Below are 12,156 nucleotides of genomic sequence, written 5' to 3' on the forward strand. Positions count from 1 at the left end.
TCTTATTCAGGTAATTTAACATTAGTATGCTATAATTCTTTAACATCTAGTCCATTTTAAAATTTCCCCAGTTATCTCAATAAAATCATAACTTTTTTTAATGCTCTAAGAGCTAATCAAAGATTGTGTATTGCATTTGGTTGTCATATCTCTTTAATCTCCTTTAATCTAGAACAGCTCCCTAATTTCTTTCCTTTCCTCCCTCTCTCCTTCTCCTTTTTCATAATTGGTAGTTATTAAGAACCCAGGCCAGTCATTTCACATAATGTTCCCAACTTTGTATTTCTGTGATTGTTTCCTTACATTTAGATTCAGGATAAATATTTTTTCTACAAAGTACCACACAGGTTGTATCTGTCTTAGTGCATCACTTGAGAAAGGAGTCGTTACCAAGTTTGATGTCAGATTTGAGTATTTGGGTAAGGTGATATCTGCCAGATTTCTCCAACTCCTGTTCCTTTGCAGCCTTGTACACAATGGTTTCTGCATCCATTGATGATATCTGCCTCATTCAGTTCTTGTTATGTGAGTTATAAAATAGTGAATTTTCTATTTCCCCTGTATCTTTGACACCTAGTGGTTGACATTCTTTTGTAAAGAGGAGCTTTCTCTCCCCCTATATTTATTTCTAATTTTTTAGTATCAATATGGATGCATAATTGTTTTTTTTCCCCCAATGTGTAATAATCCATCTCCATTATTACTCATTTAGTACTCGTGTCATCCAAAATTTGGCCAAGGCTGTCTTTCAGTCTGGCTCTCCTCTGCCCTTTTGACACATCCCTGTCTGTCCTTGAGCACTCGATTATCTTCTGGTGCATCAATGCCTTCCTTGTTCACACTTTCTTGGTCTCGGCACCAGAATCAGTCATTTCTCTATGTATTCTGGTTCCCATTAAGAATGGTATTCAGAAATCAAGATCTGGAGACCAGACATGCTCTTTGCTATCACAGTGTCATTACTTCTGGGTTATTTTGGAAAGCTAGGAAACATGTTTTTTAAAAACCCTGAGCTTCTGTGATAGTTGTACTAGCATTCCAACACTTTGTGGTTCTTCCTCACCTATCCCATACTTGTGTATCGTTTCCCACGGTGAGTATACCTATCTCCTCAGTCTTATGATATAAACATAATAGTTTCAGAATCACTATGTCATTACCATTACCAACAGTAAACTTACTAAGGAAAGTTCAAATTTTTTTGTAATTCTCTTTTTCCCCCCCTTAAAGTGTATGCCATTAATCTCATGCTTGCTTTCTTAAACTTTTAGGTTTTTAAAATGTTACCTTTTACTAACAAAATGTATCCACAACCTTATATACCTGACATTCCTTGCAGGTTTTTTTTTTTTTTTAAGTTTGAGTGTAAATTCTCGAAGATCGCTAATTACTAATTAAAGTAACTGAAATTTGTGATGCATTTTAATTAAAATAGCCATCAAGCCACCTCAGAATTAAATTTATATGAAAATTAACCTCCAAATACTCTGCTTATCACCCACCTTTTTTTAAAATTACACCTACAAAATTTAGTACTTTTCTAAAAATATGAGATAGAACCAGATGGAAAGGGGCCAGGGCATATTTATATTTATATATCTGTTTATAAACTGTAAATGTTTGCTATCTGTACTCTCCTGCATTCATTTGTCATCTGTTCCAAATGAAGGGATTGTGTCTCAATAAAAAGAAATTTTAAAAAATGAGAGGAAAATAGTTTTCTGTTACTTTCCATGTAACGTATACCAGTCACACAATTTCATAGAGAATGCCTACGAGTAACCTCTTTCCGAGGGACCAAAAAGTCTTGGGCATTTCCTTGAATTTGGGATTGGGCCAGCAGTTTCTTTGAAGCTTTTCTTTTTCCCACTGCTTTTCAATAATATTTAGCTTTGACAGCTATAAATAGCTGTAAATATTACAAAATAATCTGTTCTTTGCAGAGAGAATTGACTCTATAACCACATCTTTCAGTAAATATATACAGAATATCAATTTAAACTAATCATAATGGGATGAAAATATTTTAGGTATTTGAGAGCCTCTTCTGTTATTTTTCATTACAGAAGACAAACTTTTCATACATTCTGTAAAAGTTTGTAGTGATTATTCCGTGTCACCTAAGTCAGGGGGCGATTATCTTCTGATATGAAAACTCAGTTGGGAGCATGTTCACAATAGTTAACCTGGAAATATAATTTTGTGCAATGAGTTTAGGCAGCAGAGTTCTCAATAACAACAACAACAAGAACATTCTCCTACACCTGGCCGGTTTTAGAATAGAAGCTGGTGCTTTGAAAATAACCCATTTCTACAAGGGAAATGTGATTTATGATAACCCGCGACACAGATATGACTAGAACCGCATTCTATTTAAAGTTATTGTGCCGCCAGACTATAAAAGCAGTCCTCTGAAGTGAATCAATGGAACCCGGTCCTCTTTAGTGGACAGTAACGCAGACACTAATGAGACAGATTTCATTAAAAGATATTTGATTTACGAGAGAGTTAAAGTCCTATCTTATCTTAAAATTGCTGGTTTAGTCCTGGCATCTGATCTTTCTTCCCCCTACCATCACCATCACCAGCTTCTGTGTATGCTTTGACATTGCTATGGTAACCCCGAGGGCTGATAGAATTCCCTGCATCTCTTTTCACAGAGGGTGATGAGACAGGAGTGATGGATAGTCTGCTGGAGGCTTTGCAGTCGGGGGCTGCCTTCCGCGACCGAAGAAAAAGGACACCAAAGCCAAAAGGTGAACATTATACTTGTTTCATGTTACTTTCTAGGGAACTATCACAAAGAACAACCTTTTTTTCCTTCCTTTTAATTCTTTTCAAGTCATGTGTCAAGCATGTAGTGCTGTGGGCAACAACTCTTCAGAAGTTCCATGAGTTTGCTTAATCCTTCCCTTGCAGTGACAAATGTCAGAGAGAGAAGCATTCCAGTTGGCCGATGTCAGTGGCACATTAACAAATCAAAGCACTGAACCTAGAAAATCTTGATTAGTGTGACAAGTCTCATCTAAAGAACCATATGCACCTTATCCCAGTGGAGTTTACAGTAGCATAATTAAATGGGAAGTAAAAGTCATAACATCATCGCTTCAAGTATTTCAGGGTATTGAAGCATTGCTTTGGGTCCCGGCCTATTTCACCTTTGAAAACAGTCTAATACTGTAACACTTTTTGAGATGAACAGACCTCTATATTAATTTTCTTTCTCTCTCTTTCTCTCTCTCTTTTTTTAACAGATATTCGGCGAAGTTTCAGTCCCATGTCTCAGCGGCCTGTTCTGAAAGTTTGTAACCATGGTAATAAACCGCATTCATAAATTGCACATTCTTCTTATCTACTTTTATCCTATTGATCTATTATTTTAATAGGCTGCTGGGAAGTTCTCACGTTTAGATACAGCTATAATAGGAGAAATGTGTAGCTGTACTTATTTGCTGTGAGATTGTATATTCACATGTCATGCTTACATCATTGCCTTGAGGTAGTATGTAGAGTTCTTTCAGATCTCAGATGAATTTTTAAAATTATTATCTGAGATTATGTCACACATTTTTGATCAGTGTTGTCCAATGTATCCTTTCAAAAGCAGTATGCTCTCAAAGTAATATTTTACATAGGATTTACTTTATATCAGGATACAATTTGAAATATTGAATCTGTTACCTATTTTACTCTACCATATTTGCCAGTAAAGTCTGAAATACTGTGACTAGCATTTTGACAAAATCATTAACACAGATGAGCCTCATGTGTTATTATTGTGGAAGGATGTACCAGAATCACCAAAAAGGTGGGTTAACTTAGTCTCTGATACTTAGCTGAGATTGACTGCATTCAAAAGTCCCTGACCAACCTCTGCACACCACCTGCATGGAGGCCTCTTCTTCTCTTCAAGGTGCCAGTTTATGTTGACTCGGTTTTATTTATGTCGGTTCCCTTTCTCTCACTGTCCCATATTGCAGGGTTCTGCTTACCTTCCATAGTCATAAACAAGTTCATCGACTACCATTGTCATTTATACAGAGTGAGATTGTCACCAAAGTATGCCAGCTTTATAAATGGAAAAAATACTTGACAGATTTGCACTGAGGGTTGTTTTGGGTGCAGATGAGTTAATTTCTGGAAATGTGAATGTGTGACGGAGTATAGAAATCTGTGTCAAATTTCTAGGGTAGCCTAAAAAAATTTGTGAAGTAAAAAAGAAAAAGACGAGAATGTGGGTAATTAATCTTAATAGATGGATAGATGCTTACTGCTCAAGGTAAAATGTATACAGTAGATGTTTAATAAATGAGAGGAAAGGTAAAATCTACAGCAAATTTTTAAATAGGTCTTCTGAGTCTTTTCAACCGTATGTGTTTGTTACCGTTTGCCCTTTCCCTACACTAACAGTAGAAAAAGGAATTGTAGTAGTATGTCAGAGATATTCACTGTAGGTAATTAAGTAATTCCTAAATTTGGGTTTATGATTTGGAGTCATTGTGACATGGTAAATAATGGCAAAAATTCTGGAGAATAGAGCTATCCTGGGACACTAGAGACTATTTTGTTCTGTAGATGAATAAGTGGAAACTGAGAGAAGCTGAAAACTTCCCAGGAGTACAGAGCTAGTTAGTGACATAAATATGACCAAAATGCAACTCGATTCCCATCACATTTCTTTTTTGGTTACATATGGCTACATTGGATTACTTTTTATTAGTAATAAAATGCATAAAATAAACAATGCAGCCCGTATTGTGAATCATCAAAGACCCACAGCCAACACAATGACCATGGCATGAATATAATGGCATACATATACCTATGCTATGCTTAATTTAAAATAAGTACTTTAGGTATTATGTAGAGGAATATTATTCAAGATAATTTTATGCATTGGCCTGGGGAACCTAGTCCTTTTCTTACTATAATGTCAGTAAAGTGTCCAGTCTATAAAGGCTCATCTATAATTACTTACAAATTGTGGTATTTCGGTGCATTGCATAAAAGCAGTTGAACCTTGCATTTCTATCTTTATTCAAGTTGACATGTGCTATCTGAAGTTCTAAGACTATTGTGATAATTAAGCGAATAGATTATATAGCAAACCAGTGGAAATCGATGTATCACAGAGGTCGAAGTCTCTTCTAATATAAATGCAGTGGATTAAAGTCTTTTTAAAACTTATTTTCTATCAATATTTCTGTTGTGTTTTCCCTTCATATTTCTAACCCCATGGGGAAAAATTCAAATGACCAGTTACTCTTTAAGAACTCTGTGTATAAAGAAGTTAGATTTACTTGACTGCATGTTGAAAAGTGTAGATTTTTTTAAGGAAAGTATCATGATTGCAGCAAGGATCATGATTATTTTTAGAAAAAGATGATATTTCAGAGTATTTTGTAATCTTGCTATTTAAGCATTCCTTTTTGTTTTGAAAATGCTAACACTACAACTGAACTATGTGAATGAAATGTAACTCAAACCTATTTTACTTTTTAATCTGCTTTCATATGTACTTAAAACTAATGTCTGATATTTTCTACATGCATGTATAGTAATTCATATTATCTCATAACCTATTTTTAAAGATTTCTAAGATTTTATACAATTATTTTAAACTTGGCTTATATCCTTAGTAAAATAATATCTGTAAAGGTATTAATAATAATAAGTTAATGTCTGCTGAGTTATTTGGCTTGCTAAATACCAAGCACTATGCAGAATTTTTATATGTATCATCCTATTCAATCTTGGCAATAATCCTATAGGATAGTCAATATTTTTATCTCCCTTTCGTTGTTGAAAGTGACTAAAGATTAAATAGGTCTAGAAGTTTGTTTATGGTCCTGTGCCAAGTTTTGAACCTGAACCTGTCTGACTTTTGATTCTAACTTCTTAATCTCTCTGCCATGTTGCCCTCCTGAGTACAATTGCTTGAATCAGGATCTGTTCCCCTTCACCCCTTTGAGCTGATGAGCCATGTGTGTACATTTTTTTTCTCTTCTTGACATAAGGTTGACCTATTGAGATTCACCCTCTCAGATATGTCTTAACCTCCAGTGTATCTTGTCTTTTGTTCCCAGATTTAACCTCTAGATAGGACTCATCTTCTGGAATTATGACCACTTTGTCTTTTGATAAAGTCTGTATCAAAACATCTGTATTAATTGTAGCCACCTTATACTCTGTTAGAAAGATCATGGAACATTTAGATTGTATAGAGTATAAATTCAGATTGTATAGAGCTTTAGATTATGCATACACATACAGATGTAGATACAGACATCAGGCATCTTATAATTCAGAATTAGAAGATCCTGGTAAAATATCCTCTGGGACCTTGCAGCTAAAATGTTCCAGTGTATATTTTGGCAGAAGATGACCTCAAGTATGAATGATCCAGTCCTTGTGCTGTGCTCCAAATTGCTACCAAAAATACTTTGGTTAAAACCATAACTTCTTTTACCTTTTGTGTTGCCTGTGAAAGCCTCAGCAGAAACTAAATGTCCAAAATTTTTCCTCACGAAACCTTTATTCCTTCATTAATTTAGCAAAACTTGTTTTTTAAAAAATTTTTCTTATGTTTATTTATTTTTGAGAGAGAGGGAGACAGAGTGTGAGCCGGTGAGGGGCAGAGAGAGAAGGAGTCACAGAATCCGAAGCAGGCTCCAGGTTCTGAGCTGTCAGCACAGAGCCCAACAACATGGGGCTCGAACTCATGAACTGTGAGATCATGACCTGAAGTCGGACACTTAACCAACTGAGCCACCCAGGTGCCCCAATTTAGCAAAACTTAAGCATTTGCTAGGCACTTACAATATAGAGATAACTTTCTAAGAGTTCATCATGCATTTGGGACAGATGAGTAGCAATTCCTATACATTTGGTTAATGCCAGGATAGAAGTAATACATAATGTTTTGGGAATATCTACAAGTGTGGAAGACCGATCCAGACCTTATGAGGACAATCCAGACTTGACTTCTAGAAGGACCTGAAATCCAGACAGAGTTTTGAGAGATGAGTAGAAATGAGACCAAAAGCCGGAGGTCAAGGGTGAGCCAAGAAAGAGCAACATTTGTGGACTTTCTCAGGAGGCTCTTCATGAACCCCAGCCTGAACTCTGTAAAACTGTATGCTCTAATAACACCGTGGCTTTCCCATTTTGCAGTAGTCATTTCCTGTAAAATATTCTTATTCAGTGTCTGCCACTCTATGTGTGAGTCCCGTCAGGGTGGGGACAAGGCGATCAATGCTATCTGACTTGTTTACTGCTATAACCTCAGCACTTAGCTGCATTGGTGCCTAACACATGGGTGTTTAGTAAGAGTGTGTTGAATGAACAGACATGTTTATGTTTAGGTTTGAATGGAACGATTAATGTACTATATTGAGCAGAATCAGGTCGTTGGATGTCACCCAAATAAGTGGGACTTAATATGCTAATTGCTAAAGCTCCAGCTGTGAACACTGTTAACCCCCTCTCATCTCCTCCCTAAAATGTTATCTGTCATCAGGAGATATTTGATCATCAGTGGTCTAGGCTTCAAAAGGTGTTACATCAAATAGGGAGGATGCAGTTCAATCTTGATTGGATTATTCACTCCTTAGAAGTGGAGGGTTGCTTATTAATTAGATTTCTTTCCCTTGCTTAATCAAGCAGAGTTTAACAACAGTAAATAAAACAAAGGAAAGCATCTGCTAATGAGTACAGGGCATTATCTCATTTCTTTACTGAATGCAGTGCATTCCAAATCTGAAGATTTTCTTTGGTCTGTGGAAAATAGTAAGACTTCCTTTTCAGTCAAGATACTCAAAGTATTTATTAGTGCATTTTTATAAAGATTATACTATATTTGGGTGCTCGTGAATCAAACCATCTGGTTGAAAATATAGGACCAGATAGGAAAGAAGTATATGGAGAGTCTGATGCCAGATCAAGAATTTGGACTGTTGAGGTTTGGGGGCAGGAAAATGACAGGTCCGAGCAATTTTTCTGGAACTGAAGTGAGAAATGTAGGAGAGAGAAAAGAATCAGAAGTATTTCACAGCCATCTTGATGCCAACACGGATTGGCTACAAGGGGATGGGGAGAGAATTAAAGAACTTACCAAGGTTTGAGGGAAGAAGCCCCGTCTAGAGCTGTGGGTTAAGAGACCCTCACAGAGAATTGCTAACACTGTGTCAGTTACTGAGTTATCTAAAGGAAAAATCTTTGAATCTAGAGAATGGCAAGTCGAGTGCTACACCTCAGGAATGGACACGGGTGGGTAACGAAGTGAGCATGAGACAGAAGAAAGATGAAGAAGTCTCGGAGACTGCACGATAGCGGAGCCAACATTATGGAGGTTGAAAGAAGACTTGCAAAGAGTTGATTTCCTCATTTTCTTTCTCCTTTTGTTGCTTGTTTGTTGCTACAACTCCGTGATCTACCACTGTGTGCCTAGTATTTTTCAGGATGCACTGCTTCCTACCCTCTTCCAGGACTTGGCCTCTGCACGCCGTGTAGACTCTGTAAGACATTCGTAACAAAGGATTCACAAATGTGAACTATTAAGCCACACCTTGTGGTACATCTGCCTGCAATTTGATTGCATCTTCATTAGAAGGTTCTCTTTAGTACAGTGGGATTTTTTTGCCTCAGTTAAATGGATATAGAGTAATCAGAAAGAATTCTATAAACTATATGCAATTAAAACCCCTAATGATAAAACTATTTAACTGTGACAAAATAAGATAAAACATAATCAAAATTTTAGGCAAACAAGTATTACACATTTTTAGTGAACATCCATAACCTAAACAAAATCTTGCTATATTATCTTTACACTAAATCAATTCTTAATAGCCTTAATTTGGATTTGATTATCTATTTTTACTCTTCCACTTATATATGGAGCTTTGAAAGATTTTTATAGAAATAAGATTGTATTGCCGCCAGGCACAGCTGCTCTGCTACTCTAAGATTTGAAGTCAGAATTAAAAGTGAAGCTAGTTAGATATCTTTGAATTAGCATATTTCTCCACACAATAAGGGACACACACAAGACAGGCTTTGTGGTTGATGTATCAAAACTTCACACATAACCACTCCCCCTCCCTAATCTACTCAGTCCTGCGTTCTCTTTATTTCTTGACCTACCTTTCCCCAAACAGCAAGAATTTGTCTTGAGGCAGAATTACGGAGTTAGTAAGGTTTTCAGTAGTATCTACTGAACACTAGCTGCCTTAAGGCTTGTTTGAAAACAGTGAAGACAACACCAAACCACTCCTTGTCTAGAAGACCTTATCTATCAAAGTGAATGTTGACAACCAACACTTTTATTTCTTTAAACTGTATCTGAATTTAAAGTAGAAAGAGCCTAGAGAATAATAAAGTAAAATTATATGATTTGGCTAAATGTCATTGGCTCATTGTCTTGAGAATATTTTTTGTTCTTTTTCCGATGAACTTGTGCCCTACTAACTACCTAAGAAAGAAAGGGAGCTATTATAAAATACTAATTGTTTTTGACACCCTTACACTGGAGCTTTCCAGCAGAATCAAATGCTACCTGGAACTGTCAAAAAAGACTTAAATATTTTTTAAGGAGATTTTTCTAGGCCAGGAGTGTAAAACAATTTGGGTGATTTCACATTTTATTCAAATATCAGTCTCTCCTATTTACGATGTACTCAAGCAAAAGGAAGAATGGACTCAGCAGGGCTCCTACTAGATAAGCATGCCCGGTGGGCAGAAGAGAATGGCCTTTCTAATTTATAGTCAAGGCAGGGACAACCTTCTGGCTTAGTCATTATCGTATACACTCTTAAGCACGAACAGGTTAAAAAATTCTCAAGCCGTGAGGACTTCAAGTTGCTTTAAAAGGACATTTATGCAAGAAATAGCAAATGCCTTTCATTTAATGAGCATTCACAAATGTGTGCTGAAGTCTGGAACTAAATTGAGTGAGAAGGGATAAAGGTCTACTGCTTAAGGAAAGTAATGTCCTTGACTTCCCTGAAATAGTTGTTATGATTAATGTCTTTTGTTCTGTTTGTGTTCCATGGTGGACTATAATTACATGATCTTTCAAAATTTCTGGCCCACTCTAAATTTCTCCCTTTTCTCATGATGAAGGTTTAGAATCTGAGTGTAGAAGGAGCCAGTGGACAGACTTTAGAAGCTCCTTGAACTCTGTCCTTTTGTTTCAGATTTTGTGTTTGGGCATATTTTCTTTTCCAGTGAGAGGATCTCTTGATTTAATCAAATTTCTGCCCACAACCCCCCCCAAAAAAAATTAAAAGATAATTGATTTTGTTGTTTGATTACTGACTTGTGACAATTTTTCTCTATTTACACGTTATATTTTTCCATGTATATCCTTGAAAGGAAACCACTTTTACTGTAATTTTGTCATTTGAGAACTAAAGTTGCATTGACATAATCACAAATGTGAAAAACATGTCAAGTGGTTGGCAGATCTACAGTTTTAATGACAAAGAAATTGTTTAGGATAAACAGTTAAGACTGAGTGAAATGGTGTGACTGGGAAGCTTCCCCCAGGATACAGGGAGGAGAAAGGTATCATTTGTGCCTGGGACAGTCATCAGTTTTCCTGAGAAGGATAGTTTGCAGGGCTCATCTCAGCTTCACAACTTGGATGAAGCAGGCAAGGGAAAGAGGAGCTTGGGAAGGGCTTGAACCAAGCCCCAGGCTTCAGAAAGGCCAGGTAAGGAAAGGATGGGGGAGCAGCTGAACATGGCCTGGCCTGAGGACACAGGTGCTGTTAACCACCTCAGGAAGAGCAGTTTCTAAAGAATAGAAGAAACTGAACCCAGATGGCATTGGCTGGAGGAGTGGAGGCTGTTCTTTCTAAAAGCTTGGCTACAGGGGCACCTGCATGACTCAGTTAAGTGTCCAACTTCGGCTCAGGTCATGATCTCCTGGTTCCTGAGTTCAAGCGCTGTGTTGGGCTCTGTGCTGACAGCTTGGAGCCTGCTTCGAGTTCTGTGTCTCCCTCTCTCTGCCCCTCCCTTGCTTGTGCGCTCGCTCTCTCAAAAATAAACATTAAAAGTAATAAAAATAAAAAACTGGATATGAAAGAGGAAAAAGAAGAGACATAGCTAGGAACAGCTGGAACTAGAATGAGTCCTGGTGTTAGTAGGTTATGTTTCTTTGCCTTTTGTGTGTCGTTGACTTTATTATGGTCTTTGTATTGTGAAGGGAAGGAGCTCTGGAGGGGAGGGATGACTATTTAGTGGGGTAGTAGTTAGAATGAGGCCTCTGGGGGATGGCATGGAGAAAACAGCTGTGGAGTACCTGGACAGTAGAAAGGAAGGATGTACAGAGAGAAGTGGATACAAATACTGAGTAAGGAGGAATCTGGAGGTCTTACCTGATGACATCTGTTTTCTCTGAGAACTAAGATATAGGGTCTCCAACAGAAAGCGAGTCTCTGGGTAGAAAGAGAGGCAAGGGTGCTAAAGGACCCACGGCAAATGTCCTTGCATGGACTGTGAAAGGTAACTGCTTGGGGAAACGAGATAGTATTTGCATCTGAAAAGGGAGACTATGACTTGTGCAATGATACCAGTCTATAAAGTCTGAGGGGGAAGAAAGGTGGCCAAGGTGCTTCCCAGGCCATGGGACAAAGGACAGTTTCCCTATAACCTAAAGGTTCTAAAAGCTCATCTCCAAATGTAACCCTGGTGCTCAGTGTGGCAGAAGGCAGGCTGAGAGGGCTTCAGAGCACCCTTCAAGAGGAGTCATCCCATTTTGTAGAGGATAAGATATTTCCTACTTTCAAATGGGATGGAAATTATTTAGGAAAGCCGCAGAAACGGTGTTGGAACATGATGTGTGCTCCAGCATCGTTGGGGTGCTGTGTCACGTATGAAAAAGTCGTCTAACAGGGATAGTGGGGACCCTCGTGTGGCGGGTCTCCTTCCTGGCATGTGTCAACTGTATTACATGTCTCAGATCCTTTCCTATGAAAAGAGCTCTTGGTTCTAACCTTATTATTGCTAAGGTCCCATAGATTTGTTTTTATATTTGTCCTCATTAAAGGTCAGTCTGGAGTGGCCGGATCCAGAAACCACTTTTCAAGACTGTTGTCAGTGTTAAAAATGAATGTTTTGCAAAGTGCCTGCCAGGCACATAGTAGTTACCTAC

General features: G+C 37.6%; 1 protein-coding gene across 5 annotated transcripts in view; it reads left to right on the forward strand.

Moving 5' to 3' along the window:
- Positions 1 to 12,156, forward strand: part of DIAPH3 (diaphanous related formin 3) — a 504,744-nt gene that overhangs the window by 367,458 nt on the left and 125,130 nt on the right. For all 5 annotated transcript variants that reach the window (XM_053898946.1, XM_053898962.1, XM_053898954.1 and 2 more), the window contains 2 exons: positions 2,661 to 2,756; positions 3,255 to 3,314. In XM_053898946.1, coding sequence (XP_053754921.1) covers positions 2,661 to 2,756; positions 3,255 to 3,314 — 156 coding nt within the window. The remainder of the gene's footprint in view (positions 1 to 2,660; positions 2,757 to 3,254; positions 3,315 to 12,156) is intronic.

This window comes from Panthera pardus, unplaced genomic scaffold, assembly GCF_024362965.1.
Source record: "Panthera pardus isolate Hobbes unplaced genomic scaffold, ASM2436296v1 HiC_scaffold_1, whole genome shotgun sequence".
Classification (NCBI taxonomy): domain Eukaryota; kingdom Metazoa; phylum Chordata; class Mammalia; order Carnivora; family Felidae; genus Panthera; species Panthera pardus.